Source organism: Cervus canadensis, chromosome 10 (genome assembly GCF_019320065.1).
Source record: "Cervus canadensis isolate Bull #8, Minnesota chromosome 10, ASM1932006v1, whole genome shotgun sequence".
NCBI classification, from domain to species: domain Eukaryota; kingdom Metazoa; phylum Chordata; class Mammalia; order Artiodactyla; family Cervidae; genus Cervus; species Cervus canadensis.
This window is the reverse complement of record NC_057395.1, coordinates 31,375,850-31,398,086: the sequence shown is the minus strand read 5'-3', so window position 1 is coordinate 31,398,086 and position 22,237 is coordinate 31,375,850. Positions and strand designations below refer to the sequence as shown.

Below are 22,237 nucleotides of genomic sequence, written 5' to 3'. Positions count from 1 at the left end.
AGTGAAGGTCCCGCCTTTTCTGTCGCGCAGTCGGCGATTAGCTATAGTGAGTGTCTCCCCGCCCCGCTGGGGCAGCACGGCGTGAGCTATATTGCGCACGCGCAGGTCGGGGAGGGTGGGGGTGGGGCGGGGACGAAAAGGCTCCTTCGTCCCACCCTTCCATACCCTTTCCTTGAGAGCCAATGGAAACTCACGGTTGAGTTGCGTCATTTGTCCTAGCAACTCCGGGTAGATTCATTGCATCCCAGGCTCCTCGCCGCTTCGTCCTGCGGGTGATACCCGCGCGGCTGTTCTTTTCGCAGGTGGCGAGGAGTTTGAAACTGCTGGCTCAGCATGTGGTGCGGCGGCGCAGCCGCAATGGTGGCCTTTTGCGCCGGACTTTGGGTCTCTAACCCGGGGCGGGTGCAGGGCCAGGAGGCCTGGGGGATCCCGGGCGCCGACTGTGAAGGTGAGCGGTGTGAGACCTGCTTGCATGGCGGTGGCACCAGGTCACAGCGCAGCTGTTGTTAGCTTTGGCGTCTCCCAGCCTTGGCTATAAATAACATTTCACTCAGGAATGCGGGCCCTGGCCCTGGTTTCTGATCGCCTTCGTCCAAGCCTAGGCAAAAGTTCGAGCTGGGCCCAGTGACACCTTCAGACTGCGTTCTTGGTCTTGCTCTATTAAACCGCTGCAGTCAAAGCTGGTGCGTTTGGATTTGGACTCGATTTTGTGCACACACGTCTAGCTGTACAGGCACGTGCTGCCCTAACCCGCAACACTTGTGTTTACACAGAAGTCTTTCAAGTCCAAATTAGTTTGTAACTCCCAAAAAGACAAAACGTGACAAACTGTCTGTAATTGAGGTGAAACGGCTTAAATCAGAGGAGAGAATTAACATTTGTTAGGACTTCACATGGAAAAAGCAATGACACCCCACTCCAGTACTCTTGCCTGAAAAATCCCTTGTACGGAGAAGCCTGGTAGGGTGTAGTCGGGTCGCCAAGAGTCAGACAGGACTGAGCGACTTCACTTTCACTTTTCACTTTCATGCATTGGAGAAGGAAATGGCAACCCACTCCAGTGTTGTTGCCTGGAGAATCCCAGGGATGAGGAGCCTGGTGGGCTGCCGTCTATGGGGTCACACAGAGTCGGACACGACTGAAGTGACTTAGCAGCAGTAGCAGCAGCAGGACTTCTCAGGGAAAAGGTGCTTTACAAAGGAGTACTTTGACTCGTTAGAAAGAGGAGGAATACAGAAGGATCAGTCCTTTTCTGTTCACAGAATCTCTGTGGACTTGCAGCTAGAATATGTGGGTCTACGTCCCACTCGGCCTTCTGGATCCAACTGGCACTGTACCTGGTTCTTGAAAAATCAAGGTGGTAACACCTATCTCAGAGGGCTGTTAATGAGATCAAAGAAGGTGATTAGCTGTGCTGGTTCCTCCCTCTCTGGGCTTCCTTTGTGGCTCAGCTGGTAAAGAATCCGCCTGCAATGCGGGAGACCTGGGTTTGATCCCTGGATTGGGAAGATCCCCTGGAGAAGGGAAAGACTACCCACTCCAGTATTCTGGCCAGGAGAATTCCATGGACTGTATAGTCTATGGCATCGCAAAGAGTTGGACATGACTGACCGACTTTCACTTTCACTTAAAATTTCTTCTCTTCATGGCTATGATACTGCTTTCCCCCTGCTTTTGCTTCCTGTCTCTGTGTGCATTTGTTTGACAGTATCTTCGTAAGTTTCTAATTCTCTAGCCATGGCTTCAATGTTAGAATTTTCCAGAATTCCACCCTCTGCCCTCCTGTCTTCTCAGTCTACACACTCTTCTGTGCAATTGGAATTGACCTTCCCATAGTCTGATTAATCCCAGATGTTTATACCTACCCAATCTCCTTTCTGGAGTCCCAGACCTTGCATCCAATTGACAACTGAACACCTCTACTTAGATATCTTCTACTTCAAACTCAACAGAGTCACAAACCAAAGTTATTTTCTGCTCTCCTTCTCAGTCCCCCAAGTCTGTTATGCTATGACACCAGTGTATAACTAGTCCACTAGACTAGACTTCTCTCCCTGATCCCCTAAACCCATCAAACACTGGGGCTACTGATTCTACCTTCTGATTGACTCTGCTTCTTTCTTCTGCCCAGCTCCAGTGCCTTGTTACCAATGTTCACCATTTTCAGCTGCCACAATTGCATCCTTCCCCTAGATGGTGATCATGTAATTCCCATATGTAGTATATTTTACTGATCTTCCAACTTCGTCCAGGGAGGTGCCTCCCTTTTGTATCTAGTACATGTCTCATAGTGTTGAGAAATCATTTTGGCTTCCTCCATGTGTGCCTTCCTTGACAGTCAAGACTGTTTCTCTTCCCACACCATCTCCAGCAGTTACCATGGTGCATAGTTCAATTCTGTTGAACATGCGTTATATAGTGCTTCAATAACAGGTTACATAGCTTTTAGTGAGTCAAAAGTATATCATTCAAAGTGCAAGTTAGAATTCCCAACTTCCATCATCTAGGCAATACATTGACAGAGCAACAGTTGAAGTGTGGATATCATATGAAGGTGTATTTGAGAATAGAGAAGGAGCTTTGAGACATCAGAACACAGGGTTTCTTTTGCAGGAAGAGGAGAATCAGAGGTCACCAGAAAGCTTTAAAGATGGTTTTTGCATTGATCACTACAGCAGGTATCTCCTTTGCATACTCGGTCTATTTGCTAATTAAACTTAGCAAAATGCATGTTTTCCACATTCTGTCAGTAACACTCAGCACAACTGATCAGTCAGTCCCTCCCTTTTAACACTTTCTTCACTGTCTCCTGGGACACACTCATTCTTTGTTCTCATCCTACCTTATTGGCTTCTTATTTCAGTCTTTTCCAGTTCTTTACATCTTTTCAACTCCTACACAATGGAGTTACATCACACTGAGACCTGGGATCTCTCCCTATCCTGTGGTCTCATCCTTTAGCACCATTTTACTGTTCAGTTCAGGCGCTCAGTCATGTCCGACTCTTTGCAACCCCATGGACTGCAGCAGGCTGGGCCTCCCTGTCCATCACCAACTCCCGGAGTTTACTCAAACTCACGTCCATTGAGCCATTCAACCATCTCATCCTCTGTCGTCCCCTTCTCCTCCTGCCCCGAATCCCTCCCAGCATCAGGGTCTTTTCCAATGAGTCAACTCTTCACATGAGGTGGCCAAAGTATTGGAGTTTCAGCTTCAGCATCAGTCCTTCCAATGAACACCCAGGACTGATCTTTAGGATGGACTGGTTGGATCTCCTTGCAGTCCAAGGGACTCTCAAGAGTCTTCTCCAACACCACAGTTCAAAAGCATCAATTCTTCAGTGCTCAGCTTTCTTAATAGTCCAACTCTCACATCCATTCATGACTACTGGAAAAACCATAGCTTTGACTAGACAGACCTTTGTTGGCAAAGTAATGTCTCTGCTTTTTAATATGCTATCTAGGTTGGTCACAACTTTTCTTCCAAGGAGCAAGCATCTTTTAATTTCATGGCTGCAGTCACCATCTGCAGTGATTTTGGAGCCCCAAAAAATAAAGTCTGCCACTGTTTCCACTGTTTGCCCATCTATTTGCCATGAAATAATGGGACCAGATGCCATGATCTTAGTTTTCTGAATGTGGGAGTTTAAGTCAACTTTTTCACTCTCCTCTTTCACTTTCATCAAGAGGCTCTTTAGTTCTTCTTCGCTCTCTGCCATAAGGGTGGTGTCATCTGCATATCTGAAGTTATTGATATTTCTCCCAGCAGTCTTGTTTCCAGCTTGTGCTTCATCCAGTCAAGTGTTTCTCGTGATGTACTCAGCATATAATTTAAATAAACAGGGTGACAACATACAGCCTTGACATACTCCTTTCCCAATTTGGAACCAGTCTGTTGTTCCATGTCCAGTTCTAACTGTTGCTTCTTGACCTGCCTGCAGATTTCTCAGGAGGCAGGTCAAGTGGTCTGGTATTCCCATCTCTTTAAGAATTTTCCACAGTTTGTTGTGATCCACACAGTCAAAGGCTTTGGCATAGTCAATAAAGCTGAAGTAGATGTTTTTCTGGAACTCTCTTGCTTTTTCAATCATCCTTTTCTGTCCTTTATTGTGCCAATCTTTGCATGAAATGTTCCCTTGGTATCTCTAATTTTCTTGAAGAGATATCTAGTCTTTCCCATTCTATCGGTTTCTTCTATTTCTTTGCATTGATCACTGAGGAAGGCTTTCTTATCTCTCCTTGCTATTCTTTGGAACTCTGCATTCAAATGGTATGTCTTTCCTTTTCTCCTTTGCCTTTCGCTTCTCTTCTTTTCATAGCTATTTGTAAGGCCTTTTTGCCTTTTCAGAAAACCATTTTGCCTTTTTGCATTTCTTTTTCTTTGGGATGGTCTTCATCACTGCCTCCTGTACAGTGTCATGAACCTCCATCCATAGTTCTTCAGGCACTCTATCAGATCTAATCCCTTGACTCTATTTGTCACTTCCACTGTACAGTCGTAAGGGATTTGATTTAGGTCATACCCGAATGGTCTAGTGGTTTTTCCTACTTTCTTCAATTTAAGTCTGAATTTGGCAATAAGGGGTTCATGATCTGAGCCACAGTTAGCTCCCAGTCTTGTTTTTGCTGACTGTATTGAACTTCTCCATCTTTGGCTGCAAAGAGTATAATCATATAACTCCAGATGTACATACCTAGCTGCTCCTTACTGTTTGCGGTGTCAAATAGTGTATTAGTGTTCTCTAGAGAAACAGATGAAGAAGATACATACATATATACGTACAGATAGATTTATTATAAGGAATGGCTCTCCTGATTATGGAGACTGAGATATCTAAAGTCTGTATTGTGGGCCAGCAGGCTGGGGGCCCAGGAAAGTTGATGGTGCATTATTAAGCAGTCTGCTGGAGAAATCCCTCATGTTTGGGAAGGGCAATCATTTTTGTTCTATTCAGGCCTTCAGCTGATTGGAAGAGGCTTATCCATATCATGGAGGGCAATCCGTTTACCTAGAGTTCATGGATCTAAATGTTAATCTCATTCAAAAACACTCTCCAAGTGGATGCATATAAAATTAGTTGTCACAGTTGTCTAGAAGTATCTCAAACTTCACTGAAGTATGTCTAGACTTAATTCCTGGGACTTCCCTGGTGGGTCCAGTGGCTAAGACTCTGCGTTCCCAGTGCAGGAGGCCTAGGTTTGATCCCAGGTCAGGGAACTAGATCCCACATGCTGCAACTAAGACCTGATGCAGTCAAATAAATAAAAATACATTAAAAAAAAAAACTGAATTCCTGCTGAGCTTCCCAGTTTAGCAAATGGCAAACTCCACTCTTACAGTATCTCAGGCCAAAATCCTTGAAGTCATTCTTGACTTTTGTCTCTGCCCACACCTCTGTGACTCTCGCATGCCACATCTAATCCATTAGTAAATTCTTTTGGCTTTGCCTTCAAAATACATCCAGCATCTCATCACCTCCAAGGCTCCCACCTTGGTCCAAGATAGGCAGTTATTTTAAGAACCTCCAAACTGTTCTAGCTCCTTTCCTTCTTGTCCCACTGCCAGCTATTCTCTGAAGAACCTCCAGAGGCATAATTTAAAAGTCATGTCAGACCACTGCACTCTTCTCAAAACCTTTAATGGCATCCCTTCTCAGAGCAGGACCCAGGGTCCCTACCATGGCCCCAAGGCCCTAGGTGACCTGGCATGCTGCTGTTTATTTGACCTCATTTTCTACTACCCTCCCTCTTCATCACTCTACTTCCCCAATATTGGTTCCCTGACTGTTCCTGGTGCTGACAAGGACACGCCTGCCCTATTCTTCCCTCTGCCTGGAGAGTTTCTCCCCAGCAGTACACTTAATCTGTTTTCCCATTTCCTTATTCCCTTGTGCTCAAACACAACTTTATCTGAGAGACCTTCCCTGACCACCCCATTTAGAGTAATACTATTACCCTGTCACCCTCTATCCTACTTACCAAGTTGATGTTCCTTCATAGCCACAAGAGACTTTTATTTATTCACTAGAATGTGATCCTTGAGAGTAGGAACTTTGTTTTTCCAACAGCCTATAGAATACTGTCAGGCACTTACTAATTGCTCAATAAATGTTTGTTAAACCCACGACATGGCTATTATATTTAGTGTTCTGTTCTTATTAAATAGCATAACAATCATGTTCTAAAAATGGACATTTCTGGCCCTTCAGCTGAAAACAACTAAAAACACTGGATAAAATTAAAAATATGAAGTGTAAGTTAGGAAGGCCTTGTTGTTTGTTGTTTAGTTGCTAAGTTGTGTCTGACGGTTTTGCAACCCCATGGACTGTAGCCTGCTAAGCTCCTCTGACCATGGTATTTCCCAGGCAAGAATACTGGAGTGGATTACCATGTCCTTCTCCAGAAGATCTTCCCGACCCAGGGATGGAACCTATGTCTCCTGCATTGACAGGTGAGTTTTTTACCACTAAGCCACCAGGGAAGCCCAGGAAGGCATACTCAGAGGCCAAAACCAATGTGAAAATGGGAACTAAAAGAGGTAAAGGCACCCCTGAGGCTGGGAGTTTTCTTGAGAGTATTTGCCACCCAGGCGATTGGAACTTAGATTTTTCATGGCTATAAAATAAAAAGAATGAATACAATAAAAAGGAAGGATAAAGATATAGCCCAGAACCTTCTCAAGTTAGGCACATAATAACTGGATCCTCCTCTGATTAGTTTGAAACCCTAGAGAGCTAGATCTTCATTATAAAAAGTGACCTGGAAATAACCACAACTCTACCACCATCTCTAGAGACTAAAGGGAATTGTAGTACTTGAGCTTTTTTACTGAATAAAAGGGAAAACAAAAAATACCTCCTAATCACTCATACTCACAAGCTACCACACATATGCACTGAAGTCCAAATGTACACAGCCAACCTGGGTGATCCAAAACATCCCAAACTGACAATTTAGTCTAAAGGGATTTCAAGTAGGTATGAGCAAATGTTAATCTCACTGATAGGAATCTGCCTTCAACCCAGTCCCACAAAATTCTAATAATTCCAACAAAGTTCTCAGAAAGAAAGCTCACGATTAGAAAAATCACAAGCACATGGGAAGAAGAGCATCCTAAGTGGCAGCCGGTTGAGACGAGACGGAGGCAGCATACCTGGAAAGGTTTCGGGGATGAGCATTATCAGGCACAGAATATAAACTGTATTATATGTAAATACAGTTTATATAATAAACTGTATTATATGTAAAGAAATGAAGGGATTGAAAATATGAATAAAGGACAGGAGACTATTAAAAATATTTCCAACATATGTTTAAAAGAACCAAATAAGCATACACAAACATAAGAAATTAGTAGGATTAGGACTTCCCTGGTGGTTCAGTGTTGGAGAGTCCACCTGCCGAAGCAGGGGACATGGGTTTGATCCCTGGTTTGGAAAGATTCCACATGCCTCAGAGCAACTGAGCCCATGTGCCACAACTACTAAGCCCACGAGCGCAACTTCTGAGGCCTGTGTACCTAGAGCCCATGCTCTGCAATAAGAGAAACCACTGCAATGAGAAGCCCAGGCACTGAAACTAGAGAACACCCACACGGAGCAACGAAGACCCGGCCCAGCCAACAAATAAAAATAAATCAATAAATAAGAAGTAAGTGGGACTAACAGTGGATTAGACAGAGCTGAGAAAAAGAATTAGAGAGTTGAAGACTGAAGAAATTGTCAAGAAGGAATCAGTGAGTGATTCTGAGAATAAAAATACAAAACAGAGATAAAGGTACAATGTGGTTCAAGAGAAAAATTCCCACATATGTTAAGTGGACTTCCAGAAGGAGAAGAGAGAGGTATGGGTGGAGCAAAAGAGATGATAACTCATTTTTCCAAGCTGATGAAAATCAGCCATCCACAGATTTTGAAGTCCAGCATATTCCAAACAGTATAAATGAAAATAATTCCACATCTAACTCATCAGAAGGAAACTGAAAAACACAAAAGGAAAATCTTAAGCACAGAAAAAGAAGACTGGTAAAACTTCAAAGGAATGGCAGTTAGATTGTCAGATGATTCAACATTGAAAGGCCTTAAGTCACAGCTAATTAATATTAAATAGTATAGCCAGGATTTGGGCCCAGAAAGTTTGACTTCAGAGCCCAAGCACTGAATCACTACTAAACCGCCTCTGAGTATGGAGTTGGGAACTAATTTATTCAAGGCAGTAGTAAAAATAAAATTGGAATGATGAAGTTTAGCCTACATTTATTCAAGAACTTCTGGTTATTCTTAAAGTTTTAATGCATTATAACATGTATCTTATTCCTAGGTAGCAATTCCCCCTGGTCCTGGCACCAGCAAGACTAATCCGGTGTCTTTTTTTCCATCCAAAATAAAGTGGAACAGATAATGTGGGACCAACTTCAGTTCTAGAAGGTGTGGATGGAACTGCTGAAAATAATGTTCCTAGTTTACTAATTAGTTAGTTTAATAATTTTAACTAATTAGTTACTAATTAGTTTAATAATTTCACTAACCTGATTTTAAACTTTATCATTATCTTAAAAAAAAAGTTGTAGCTCTTTTCCTGCAGGTGGCATTGTTATATTTTTTAAGTACTAAGTTGTAAATACTCAAGTTAGAAGACAAAGATTGTTGCCGTTGTTCAGTTGCTAAGTCCTGTCTGACTCTTTGGGACCCCATGAACTGCAGCATGGCAGGCTTCCCTGTCCTTACAAAGATTGTAAGGCTACATCAAAATATCCAACCAAACGCTTTTTACAGGAGATGGGTTTGGGCAAAAGAAATCTTTCTCTTCTACAGAAAAACCTATAATAAATATTTAAAACTAAAAATAGAAGAGACTTGGAAACAAGTATAAAATTTATTTTAGAGTGATTTTCTTAAAGAGGAGTGGAGAAATGGGATGGTGTTTTGTGTTGGGGAGGGGTGTTGCGGGAGATTTTGTTGCTTTTAAGATGTGAGAATTAACAGCATGTTCATGGGAACAATACAGGAAAAGAGAGAGGCCAGAGGTGCAGGAGCAGGGAGCTGATAGATCTACTTAGCGGGTGGAAGAGTTGTCACACTTCATTCATAGAATTAAAGTAGACTCTGCTGGTACAAGGGCAGTAGAGGCGGTGACAGAGGCAAATGAGAGTTCTCTTTTGTTGCTTTTTTTTGCCCCTTGAAGAAATGGAAAGCAGGATCAACCATGACGATGGGGTGGAGGTGTTAGGCAAGGCTTGCTAGAGAGCTGCTGTGTAGTCGTCCTTTTGGGAGTGGGAGAGAGTGTGCATGAGGGCCACGCAGCAGGATTGTTGGCCGCACTGGTGGCTCATTGAAATCAGCAGTCATGAATTAACAGCAAGACCAGCGAGCCTGGTGGTGCAGTTTCCTCCAGCCGTGTTAAGTGAGTGTAGGTGTCAAGTGGGTGGAAAGAGGTTTCGACCAGCGTTAAGATTTTGCTGGGTAAGTCCAACAAAGGAAAGAGATACAAGGGAGTTGAATTTGTGTGAAAAGGAGTGATTATAATGTTGAACCACAGAATCTGAGCTGGGTGAGGAAGCATGGTGGAAAGGTAGCTGAACCAATGTAACTTGGCGGGGTCAGAGAATTGTTGGTGCTGGGATGTTAGAGGGTGTGAGCCAGGAAGATGGGAGATGAAGCTCAGACAATGGAATGTTTCCACTGAGAATACAGAGGAGTTATAGCAACTGGACCTAAGGGTATGACCACAGCAAAAATGTGTTTGGAGTATTAATCCTTTGTCAGTTATATAAGTTGTAAATACCCTCCTCGTTTGTGGCTTGTCTTATCATTTGCTTATGATTTATTCTGCATTTACAAAAGTGGTTAATTTTGATGTAATTAAATGTACAGCCTCTGGTTTGGTATCGTCTTTAAGAAATTCTTCCTTATCCTGATGCCATGAAGAAGATGCTTTCCTCTAAAACTTGTTTTGTGGCTTTTCTCTTATGTCTTTATTCTCCTGGGATTCACATTTGTGTCATTTCCAATAGGGATCTAAGTTGATCTTTTCCCATGGTATATGGTCCGAGTATCATTTATTGACTTGTGCATTTTTTCCCCCACTGATTTTTAACATTGCTTCCATCCTATACCAAGTTCCTCTAGATTTCTGGATTTGTTTCTAGTCTCACTTTTGTTCCAGTGGCTTTTTTTCTGCACCAGTCCCATTATATTTTAAATACTATAGCTTTAGAATTATCTTGATATCAGTAAGATCTACTCCCCAAGTTCCTTCTTCAGAAATTTCTTGGCTTTCATTTGCTCTTGTTTTTTCATATGTATTTTTGGATCAGTTCGTCAAATCTGATTTGACAAAAACTTTTGGAATTTTTAATGAGCCCTGGTGGCTCAGCAGTAGATCATCTGCCTGCAATGCAAGAGACGGGGGAGACATGAGTCTGATCACTGGGTCAGGAAGATCCCTTAGAGAAGGAAATGGCAACCACTCCAGTATTCTTGCCAGGGAAATCCCATGGAAAGAGAAGCCTGGTGGACTACAGTTCATTGGGTTGTAAAGAGTTGGACATGACTAAGTGACTAAATAACAACCATAGAATTTGCTGCTCTTCCTTATGATATTCCCCTAAAATTCTCTTTCTAATATTAGGGCTGCTTTGTTCCAGCACAAGCTCTGGTCTCCATCTCCTTTTCAGCTTGCTTGGACTACACACCTGCCCCTTTGAGCTAGCAACATGGGAAAGCAGCTCCTCCTGTTGCAGAGTAACCTAGTGGATGAGGCTGTGGACCAGAGTGAGACCTCCTGGGGTCAAATTGCCTCAACCATTTACTGGGCAAGTTCATTGGCCTCTCTCTGACTCAGCCTCTTCATCTGTAAAATAGAGGTAGAAATGTATCTACATCAGAGCTCTGATCTGAGACTGGAATGAGTTCATCCACATAAAGTACTCACAATGGTGCCAACAGCCAGTTACTGGGGTTGTTCTTTTGCCTGTGCCTCTTCTGATCGTCATCTCTTTCCTAACTTTGGACCCTGGGACTGAATATGATTGTTTAGATAGGGGTTCAAACTGGAACAAAGACACAGATGCAGACTACCAAGGAGCTTCATTCAAGACACATACTTGTGGTTCTTCTCTGTGCTTTACCAAAGCTGTCCCTAGCATCATGTCCCAGAGGAGCCTGGCTATATGTTCCTTTAGGGTTAGTGACATTCTCATATTAGGTGGGAAATTCTCATATTTGAGAGTGGAACTTGGTTTCACAGACTGGATTGATTCAATAAGCATATGATATTCAAGGCCCAATACTAAGCTAATACGTACAGACCCCAAACCATTCTTACCTATAATATGAATTTGTTGTCACAATGCACTGAATCATACTTTTTTATTTGGTGGGAGGGACATGTACATAGGTGTGGTAGTGGTGATATTGTACATAAATACACAAATACATAATTTCTTTGTTCCTTATAGTATGTCAAGAATTCTTGAACCGATTCTACAACTCTTTGATAGCCAGAGGAGTCAACTTTTCTCTGGACACCATAGAAAAAGAATTGATCAACTTTTGCTTGGATGTCAAAGGAAAAGAAAACCGCCTGGTATGGTAAATTTTCACCTTTCATTTCCCCCCTGTGCTTGGAGAAAACTGCTAACTGTTTCATTTCTTATCTTGAGTTTAATGTTCTCCTGTTTGGATGCTTGCCCCAAGCATGTTCCCTGTAGAAGGCCAGCAAAAATTGATCTTTCAGGAAAATGGAGTCAATGTATTTTCACCTAGAATATGTCTGGTTTCATTTGGCTTTTTGGAAAAAACACAGGCAACCAATTCCATGATTTCTTAAATGAAATTATTTATACAATTGAATTCCTAATGAGAATTTATTTACTGTCCTAAGTGTGGGTAGACTTTACGTTTCTAATCAAGACAATTAGTGAAACCTATCAATATATTTTTACATAATTATTTATGCATAATTAATGAAGTATTTTTATTATCTTGAAATGGTGTTTCCTGGGTAAACACAAATGACTTGTTCCAATATACTGTCTTTATAGCACTAAAGACAATCTGGGGCCAATTTGCTTTGCCTAAAATTGTCGTATTGAATTTGTCAATTAAATTCGCCTTGTTAACTGCTTATCACTGACACACTATAAAAATCTCAGTGTTGTCTGCACCATTAAGTTTTATATTTTTAAATGTAAAATGCTTTTCAGGTAGCTTGAAAGGCAGTATAACATGATGGAACAGGGCATGGACCCCAGAGCCAGAAGGCTGAATTTTTAAATTAATTCAGTCTCTTCTGCTTGCTGGTTGGGTGACCTCCAGTTGGCTTGGGTGTGAAATAGGGAAAGTTCTAGTACTAATGTCACAGGCTTGTTATGAGAATTAAATACATCAATATCTTTAAAGCCCTGAGAGCAGCATCTGACATAGACAAAACATTTAGCAACTATTATCTCTTATCATTAGTCTTTAAGTTTAATGTGAATTTTAGGGCACTTCTAATTAGGCTGATCATGGGAATGGAGTCATTGTTTTCCTGTGTCTTAGTGAGTAGGGGTTAAATTTAAGATCTGGGCCATGAAAACTAGGTTAACCTCTTTCTCACTTCTTTAAATTTTACTGCTTGCTTTTTCCAGTGTCTGGGACCCTAAATTCTCTTTGTTCCCCTTCAGTGCTACTATCTAGGAGCAACAAAAGATGCTGCTACTAAGATCCTAAGTGAGGTCACTCGCCCGATGAGTGTGCACATGCCTGCCGCAAAGATATGTGAGAAGCTGAAGAAGATGGACAGTCAGATCTGTGAGCTGAAATACGGTATAATGGAGTTTAATGTTTTTCCCCCAAATGTCCAGTGTATTGCCAGTTCCCTAAACATGGGGCCAGGTTTCTCAACAATCAGTGTTAGAAGAAAAGGAATTCTATACTTGCTAATAGGATGCTGGGCTACTGGATGGTGTCCAGTGTTGTCTGAGCTTCTTTCACGAAAGAAAAGTGAATTCTGGCACAATCAGCATTAGGTGAAACTGCCCACCCAAATGGCAAAATTCAAACTCTTAAATCACCAAGACATTTTCAACTACATATGTCAAGGAAAAGTTCAAAATACCAAGGGAGGGGCTTCCCTGGAGATCCAGTGGTTAAAACTCTGCCCTTGCAATGCAGGGGGCATGGGTTGCATCCCTGATCAGGAAACTAAGATCCCACATGCCATGTGGTATGGCCAATTAAAAAAAAAAAAAATCAAGGGAGCAGCTATTCATGGTGAATTAGCTCTTGGTAACCTATTAAGACCAAAGGTGCATCTACTCAAAGGCAATATAAGGACCCTGAAGTTTTAAATGGGGCTCTAATATTCTTCCTAGGTCTAACACTCTGCCAGGTTTAACTTTTAGGAAATAGGTTAATCACATCAAATCAGATTTTGCCTGATGAAATAGACTTATCAAGGGTGCCAAAAATAAACACCCAGAAAAGGAAGATGTCCTATTTAAAATGTTATCCTTGGCCTTATAAATTTTACATACATATATCTATTCTTATACAGATAATTTGTATCTGGGCCAGCCTTTGGGGTAGATGGAAAGGACTTATAGAAGGCTGGGGAATTCCGCCTTTAGCCTATCCTTTAACCCCTGAAGTTCCACCAGGAAAAGTCCATTTCTTTTGTTTATGTCATTGTTTCACCTTACATACGTGGTGTAGTATTTTAAACTACCTAAGTAATTAGCACCCAACTCCGAATCATTAATACTTTAGTCTTATTTTTCAACATAGCTGTGTAATATGCCTGTGCGCCATAGCTACACATCTGGCTTTAAAAAGATCTAATATCTGGAAGATATCAAAGACAACCTGTTTCTCAAATGGGCAAGGGCAAGCCCTAACTTACAGGGTGGTGATGATGGACTAGCATCTTTTTCTTGGCTTACTCCAAGAAGGAGGAATCACTGAGTCCAAAGAAAAAACAGTCCCCAAAGGGACAAAACTGTACTGATTCTTTCATTTAGCACATTTCTTTTGAATAATTTCTGCTATGAGCAAGTTATCTTACTGGGCTCCTTGAATAATAGACAAATTCATCAGATATTATTGAGAAGAAATGAATACTTAACTAATGTTTGGACAATGCTGGCCACTAGAGGCCCCTGGGGAGCCATGGACTGGATTTACTTTTGGTATCAACCTTTCCCCTGTAGCTTTAGGGTGCCATAGAGAGTTTTCTTTTTAAATTGATATCAAATGATAAGTTCTCTAGAATAACCTGAAGAAACTACCAGCACCTAAAAGAAAGTAATTTTCTCCTTCAACCATTTGTCTTGAATAGACCACTAGTTCTAAATTTTTCCCAGCTTCTTTTTGGTGAAAAAGTTGATATTGAACAAGGGCCTTTGAGCTGTGGAATACTAAAATTTGGGCTATAAAAGCTTCTACTCTTAAAGGTATTCTGTCATAATAGCCATGAAATTAACAATCAAGGTAAGTGTAGATTTGGAATATGTTTTCAATCAGGAAGGTGTTAGTTGATTTCTAACCTGAGAGGATGTATCTGCTTTCTCTGTTTTTTAAAAGAATAGGAATCACTGTTAAAAATTGTAAAGATTCTCGAATTTATGGTTACCGGTGGGGGAAGGGTGGCGGAAAAAGATAGTTAGGGAGTTTGGTATTGAGATTTACACACTGCTATATTTAAAATGGATAACCCACAGGGACCCACTGTATAGCACAGGGAACTATGCTCAACGTCATGCGGCAGCCTGGATGGGAGGGAAATTTGGGGAAGAATGAATACATGTATATGTATGGCTGAGTCCCTTTCCTGTGTATCTGACACTATCACAATATTGTTAATTGGCTACACTCCAACTGAAATAAAAAGTTTAAATTCAAAATACACACACACACATATGTAAGAATTCTCTGGAGCACAGAGTATAGTGACCCTCCAAATAAAAAGGCCTTTATATAAAACTTTGATTTATATCCAGCTCTACTGAGATATAATTGACATATAAAAGTGTGTAAGTTTAAGGTGTAAAATATGTTGATTTGATAAACTTATATATTGTAATATGATTACGTTAGCCAATATCTCCATCATAATCATGTAAGTACCAATTGTGATGGTTAGCGAACAGCTCCATTATATCATCTAATTACCCTTCCTTTTTTGTGATAATATTTAAGCTCTACTCTCTTAGCAACTTTCAGATATACAATACAGCATTATTAACTGTCTTGACCATTTTGTTCTTTCTCAGGACTGCTTTGACTGTTCGGGGTCCTTTGTGATTCCATACAAATTTTAGGACTTTTTTTTTTCTCTCTCTGCAAAAGTGCCACTGGCATTTTAGTAGGGATTACATTGGTTCTATAGATTGCTTTGGATAGTATAGACAATTAATTTTTAAAAAACTTCATGTTGTTTATTTTTGGCTGTGCTGTGGGTCTTGTTGCTTTATTCCGGCTTTTCTCTAGTTGTAGTGTGCAGGCTTCCTACTGCGGTGGCTTCTCTTGCTGCAGAGGGCTTCCCAGGCGGCGCAGTGGTAAAGACTCCGACTGCTAATGAAGGAGACGCAGGAGACGTGGGTTCAATCCCTGGGTGGGGAAGATCTCCTGGAGTGAGAAATGGCAGCCCACTCCAGTATTCTTGCCCAGCAAATCCCATGGACAGAGGAGCCTGGTGGGCTAGTCTGTGGGGTCACAAAGAGTCAGACACGATTAAGCACGCCATACTCAAATACTCAGCTCCTCCTGTTGCAGAACACAGGCTCTGGGCATGTGGACTTCAGTGACTGCAGTGCACAGGCTTGGCAGCCGCACTTGTTGTGCTCTAGAGCACAGGCTGAATAGTTGTGGCCCACGGGCTCAGCTGCTCCGTGGCATGTGGAATCCTTCTGGATTGAAACTGTGTCCCCTGCATTGGCAGGTGGATTCTTATCCATTGTACCACCAGGGAAGTCTAGTATGGACATTTTGAATTCTTCCAAACCATAAATATGGGATCTATTTCCATTTGTTTGTGTCTTCTTCAATTTCTTTCATCAAAGTCTTGTCATTTTCTGTGTACAGATCTTTGACCTCCTTGATTAAGTTTATTCCTAAGTCTAAAACTCAACTTTTAAATTAGGATATACTTACTGGAAAATTTTGATAAGTCACTTGACAGCTATGTTAGGTTATTAAATGGCTTTTAAATGCCATGTTCTTTTATGTAGGGGTCAAAAAGAAATGCTTCAAAAGATATCAAACTGAAAAAGTCCTAGGATGCCACTAATTTTTAAAATATTTTAACCACAACATGCAGCATGTGGGATCTTAGTTCCCCGACCCAGGATCAAATCTACCCACCTTGCAGTAGAAGTGTGTAGTCTCAACCACTGGACAGCCAGAGAAGTCCCAGAACTAATAGTTGAATAAGTCAACTGAAGTGCTGTAGCTATGCGCAAGCATACACCTAGTGGCTGGGGAGGTGGGGAGGACACTTTCCTTTGAAAGAGAAAAACTGCCCCTTTCTGATACAGAAATCATAGTCATGAGTATATCATAGATGAGCTTAATTTTTTATTCTATTTTTGGGCTTGGCAATAGAGAAGTAGCTGAGTTCTTCACATCCTCTGAAGATAATCTGTAAACAGGGAAACAATAGTCTTGCTAGAGGAGTTAGATGCTGGTGACAGATCCTATTGGCAAGAACGTTAGGGACCAGATTGGCTGGTACAGAAGCACCAGCGTTAGAGAAGTTGGTATACCCCAAAGGACTGTAAATAAACTCTGTGTGGTTTGGTAATCTCAGTAGGGGACGGGGGATCAGGAGAGTTTAAGCTGAGATCCAAAATAGCTAAGGATTGGTGAGAATGCTCCTAATTTCATTCATGTGTTTGGGTTTCTTTAAATTTGTATTTAAAAGCTATCTTAAATTCTTTATATTGTATTTATATTCTTTAAATTTATATTTTAAAATTGTATTTAAATTCTTTAAATTTGTATTAAAAACTAATTTGTATTAGTGCTTTGTAATATATATGCTCATCCGTTTTACCTCAGACATATCTTTCTATAAAAACTGAACCATGGGATTTCCCTGCAGCCTACTGGTTAAGATTTCACTTTCCAATGCAGGGGGTACAAGTTCAATCCTTGGTTGGGGAGCTAAGATCCCACATGCCTCACAGCCAAAAAAACAAAACATGAAACAAGCAAAATTTTAACAAATTCAATAATGACTTTAAAAATGGTCCACATTAAAAAAAAAACTAAAAGAAAAAGAAAAAGTGAACCATAACTTTCTAGTAAATTACAATCCATGGCTTTCAGTTGGCCACACACACAAGGCCATCCCAAGGCACTACCCTCTTGATTCCCTTCTTTTTTCCTTAAAAGTAGCAATTAGGATGCGGTGCTATTCGTTTTACGAACACTTCATAGGTCCCCGTTTTGCAGCAAGTATGATTCCATGGAGAGGAAATCTGATAGATCATGAGTTATCCTAATAGCTTTGTATATGATACATTTTTCTTAGGTATGTCGGTTTCCATAGAACTTGGAACCCTTCCCCACTTTGGATCACAGGGTAGACAGTACCAAGATAAGTAACACCATTTGCTTTTCTTAGTTTTTTTTCTTTTTTTTTTAATGTATACCTTTCCTTTTTGTCATGAAGAAAAGAAACTGGACTTGGCATCAGTGGACCTGTCCAAGATGAGAGTAGCAGAGCTGAAGCAGATACTGCATGGCTGGGGAGAAGAGTGCAGAGCCTGTGCAGAAAAAATCGACTACGTGAATCTCATCAAAGAACTGGCACCCAAGTATGCAGCGACACACCCCCAAACAGAACTCTGACTCCTGGGAGCCAGCGCACCATTGGCTGTAATTAGTGACAAAATGCCTCTCTAGGATATGGATGCATTGGTTGAGAGGAACCAGGAATTTCAATATGTGTGGTCTCAGACTTTTTGTTTGGATATGACACTTCAGAACTGGTTACCTGGGTTTATAAGTAGAACTGTTAGTATTAGTGGTTTCTTAAATCTGCAGTGTACCAAAACCTACAAGTGCCTTTCTCATGATTTTCTTGTATGTGAATAATCATTGCCTATCTCCTTAAACTGGGAAAAGTGAACCACTGAAAAATCAGTGGGGTAAATTGATTCTAAGTAGGAAGAGATTGCTCAGAAGCTATCTGTATACTCATTTTTAATTAAATATGTTGGATTAGAGAAAGACAAATATCATATAGTGAAAAGTGAAAGTGAAAATTTCTCAGTTGTGTCCGACTCTTAGTGACCCCATGGACTATACAGTCCTGAAATTCTCCAGGCCCCCCCTTTTTTTAATATTCCACATATAAGCAATATTATACGACATTTATATTTGCTTGTATGTGGAATATAAAAAAAGGGGCACAAATGAACTTATCTACAAAACAGAGTCACAGATGTAGAAAACAGTCTTACGGTTACTGAGGGCGGGTGCGGGGGAAGGATAAATTGGGAGACTGGGATTTTTTTTTTTTTTTGCAGGAGATTAGGATTGATACACACTCCTATGTATAAAATAGGTAACTAAGAAGAACGTGCTGTGTAGCACAGGGAACTCTACTCAATTACTCTATAATGGGCTACATGGGAAAAGAATTTTTTAAAAAGTGGATGTTTGTATGTGTATAACCAATTCACTTTGCTGTAATACCTGAAACTAACACAACACTGCAAAGCAACTATACTCCAATAAAAAAATATTGGATTAGAACAAAAGAAAAAAAAGATGTTTAGCTTACCTAATTCCTAACTTCAACTCAAATGATGACCTGGTGAAATCAGAAGTTTTTTAAAAAGTAAACTTTGTATTTAACTGTAAATTACTTTACCTTCTGGGGCTTCCCAGGTGACTCAGTGATGAAAAATCCACCTGCCAATACAGGAGACACAGAAGACACAGGTTTGATCCTTGGGTTGGGAAGATCCCCTGAAGTAGGAGATAGCAAACCACTCTAGTATTTTTGCCTGGAGAATCCCATGGACAGTATTCTTGCTTGGAGAACCCCATGGACAGAGGAGTCTGGAGGGCTATAGTCCATGGGGTCGCAAAGAGTTGAACGTGACTGAGCAACTGAATGCACACACACACACACACACACACACACATCTACACTCACACTGTTAACTGAACCAAGCTCAAGGTTGTTTGCCTTTCTTCCTATCACATATTAGACAAGCTTATTTATTTTGACTGTGCTGGGTCTTCATTGAGGTGTGCAGGCTCTCCAGTTGTAGCATGCAGGCTTAGTTGCCCAGAGGCATGTGGGATCTTAGTTCCCTGACCAGGGATCAACCCCTCGTCCCCTGCACTGGAACATGGATTCTTAACTGCTGGACCACCCGAAAAGGGAAAGTCTCTAGACAAGCTTTTGAGAAAGGATAGAAGCTTATTAAGACCAGCTGCAGGCAACATGGAGCTTTATGGGTCTTAGTGCTATTTTATCAGATTTAAATTGTAAAATCATCTTTGGTTCCATTTTCTGGTCACATAAGAATATGGTACCCATTGTAGATGCGGCTGGCTCTGTGTGGAGGTGAAAGAGGGAAGCGACCGCAGGGCAGTTAGAGGGAATGTCCTGGGGTATGGAAATGTCCTGTATCTTGATTGGGGTGATGGTTACATGGGTGAATATGACTGTCCAGTTCATCCAGCAGTATAATTAAGATCTGGGCATTTTATTGTATGTAAATTACACCTAAAATACTGCTGTAGAAAAATTATTTGAAAATTAGCTACAGTCAAGTGATTCAAAACATCTTATTTGTTTAGGAATTGCATTTGCTTAAAGTTGCCAAATGATCCAGCAATCCCACTCCTGGGCATATATCCAGACAAAACTATAATTTGAAAAGACACATGTACCGTGTGTTCATAGCAGCACTACTTGCAAAAGTCAAGACGTGGAAACAACGTAAATGTCAACTGACAGATGAATGAACAAGGAAGATCTGGTCTGTATATACAGTGGAATGCTAGTCAGCCCTGAAAAAGAATGGCATTTTGTGCCATTAGTAACCACATGGGCATTATGCTCAGTGAAAATGTCAGAGAAAGACAAATACTGTATGCTGTCACTTATATGTATAGTCTAAGAAATTAAAAAAACAACTAGTGAATATAACAAAACAGAAACAGACTCACAGATACAAAGAACAAACTAGTTGTTATCATTATTAGCCATAAACAAGAAATAATGCCAGGTACAGCAACATGGATGGATCTAGAGATTATGATACTCAGTAATGTAAGTCAGAAAGAGAAAGACAAATACCATATGATATTGCTTATACGTGGACTCTAAAATATGACACAAATGAACTTATCCAAAAAACAGAAATAGACTCACAGACACAGTAGACTTGTGGCTGCCAAGGGGGAGGAGATTGGTGAAGGAAGGAATGGAAGTTTGGGTTTAGCAGATGCAAACTATTATATATAGAATGGATAAACAAGGTCCTACTATATAGCACAAGAAACTATATTCAATATCTTGTGACAAACAGTAATGGAAAATAATATGAAAAAGAATATATATATATATATATATATGTACAACTGAGCCACTTTGCTATACAGAAGAAATTCACATAACACTGTAAATCAAGTAAACTTCAATAAAATAAAAATTAAAAAATGAATTGCACTTACTTACTAGGAGTTCTTTTGTGGAGTGGAGTGAAAATTTCCAGACTGTAAGAATACATTAGAATATAATTTACACTTTTAAATGTTCCATAGGTAAAAGTGTTTTCAGCTAGGCAGTTAGGATACAAGTGAACTCGTCAGGGATTAGCAGCCAGTAACAAAAATGAGAATAAAAAAGCTTTCATGTGATAAATAGCCAAAATGGTTACTGTTTCTGGATTTTTGTCATTATGTGTAAAGCTCCCTACTTTATTATTAATTATTAAAGCCTAATTTTAGGCTTTTTACAACCTTCATGTTTGTTTTTCTTTAGTGTATTTTGAACCTTTTGAGAAACTAATCATTTGAAGATAATCTGATCTTAAAATCGGGTCATATATCTGTCTCATTTTTTTAGGATATCAATCTAGGTAATAAGAGCACTGTGTAGCAGGTCATTCAAACCCATGATGTTTAGTCTGGTATTTCGAAGGGCATTTACTTTCAGGCAGTGCCACTCAAACTTCTCCAGGTGTGTATACAGGTCACCTGGAAAGTGAAAGTGAAAGTCGCTCAGTGGTGTCCGACTCTTTGCAACCCCATGGACAATACAGTCCATGGAATTCTCTAGGCCAGAATACTGGAGTGAGTAGCCTTTCCCTTCTCCAATGGATCTTCCCAACCCAGGGATCGAATTCAGGTCTCCCGTATTGCAGGCAGTTCTTTACCAGCTGAGACACAAGGGAAGCCCACAGGTCACCCGAGGATCTTGTTAAAATGTGGATTCTGACTCAGTAGGATTGGGCAGGGCCTGGGACTCTGCATTTCTAACAAGTCCCCAAGTGATGCCCAGGCTGCTGTACTAGGAACAGCACTTTGGGTGGCAAGGGCCTAAGTCAGGGGTCCTGAGTTTGACTGATCTGTTTCCTTCTGCTAAACCCACTGAGGTTTTCGATAGAGAGAGCTGAATATAATAATAACAATAAAACAAACAACAACAAAGGCACAAGAGTTGATTCTCTCACATAAATGAGGTCCAGATGTAGCCAGTTCAGAGTGAATATGGCAGTTCCACGAAGTTATTAGGGACTCAGCTCTTAGCTTTCTGCTTCATTTCCTAGTGGTGGATTCTTTTCTTAACCCACAGTCCAAGCTGGCTGCTGGAACTCCTGGTTCCAGGAGTGAGAAGGTAGAAAAGATCTGTCTCTAAGCTGAGCCAGCTCTTGTTTTGGGGTATACTTGCTTTACAAAGTTGTTTATTTCTGGGGTTCAACGAAGTGAATCAGCTATATGTGTACATATATGCCCTCCCTCTTCAGCCTCCCTCCCACCCCCATGCCATATCCCACCCCTCTAGGTCAGCACAGAGCACTCAGCTGAGTTCCTTGTGCTGTAAGCTCCTTGTGCTTCCCACTAGCTGTCTATTTTACGCATGGTAGTGTATATACGTCAGTCCTAATATTCCAGTTGGCCTTACCCTTCCCTTCCCCCCTTGTCCACATATCTGTTCTCTACATCTGCCTCTCTATTCCTGCCCTGGAAACAGGTCCAGCAGTACCATTTTTCTAGGTTTTAAACATA

General features: G+C 40.9%; 1 protein-coding gene across 1 annotated transcript; it reads left to right on the top strand.

Moving 5' to 3' along the window:
• The first annotated feature begins 140 nt into the window (after window positions 1-140).
• On the top strand, window positions 141-18,306 carry CDNF (cerebral dopamine neurotrophic factor). Its single transcript, XM_043479299.1, has 4 exons — window positions 141-448; window positions 11,458-11,585; window positions 12,667-12,808; window positions 17,655-18,306. Exons 1-4 carry the CDS (start codon window positions 334-336, stop codon window positions 17,831-17,833), a joined length of 564 nt encoding a protein of 187 aa, XP_043335234.1. The 5' UTR covers window positions 141-333; the 3' UTR covers window positions 17,834-18,306.
• Window positions 18,307-22,237: the final 3,931 nt, after the last annotated feature.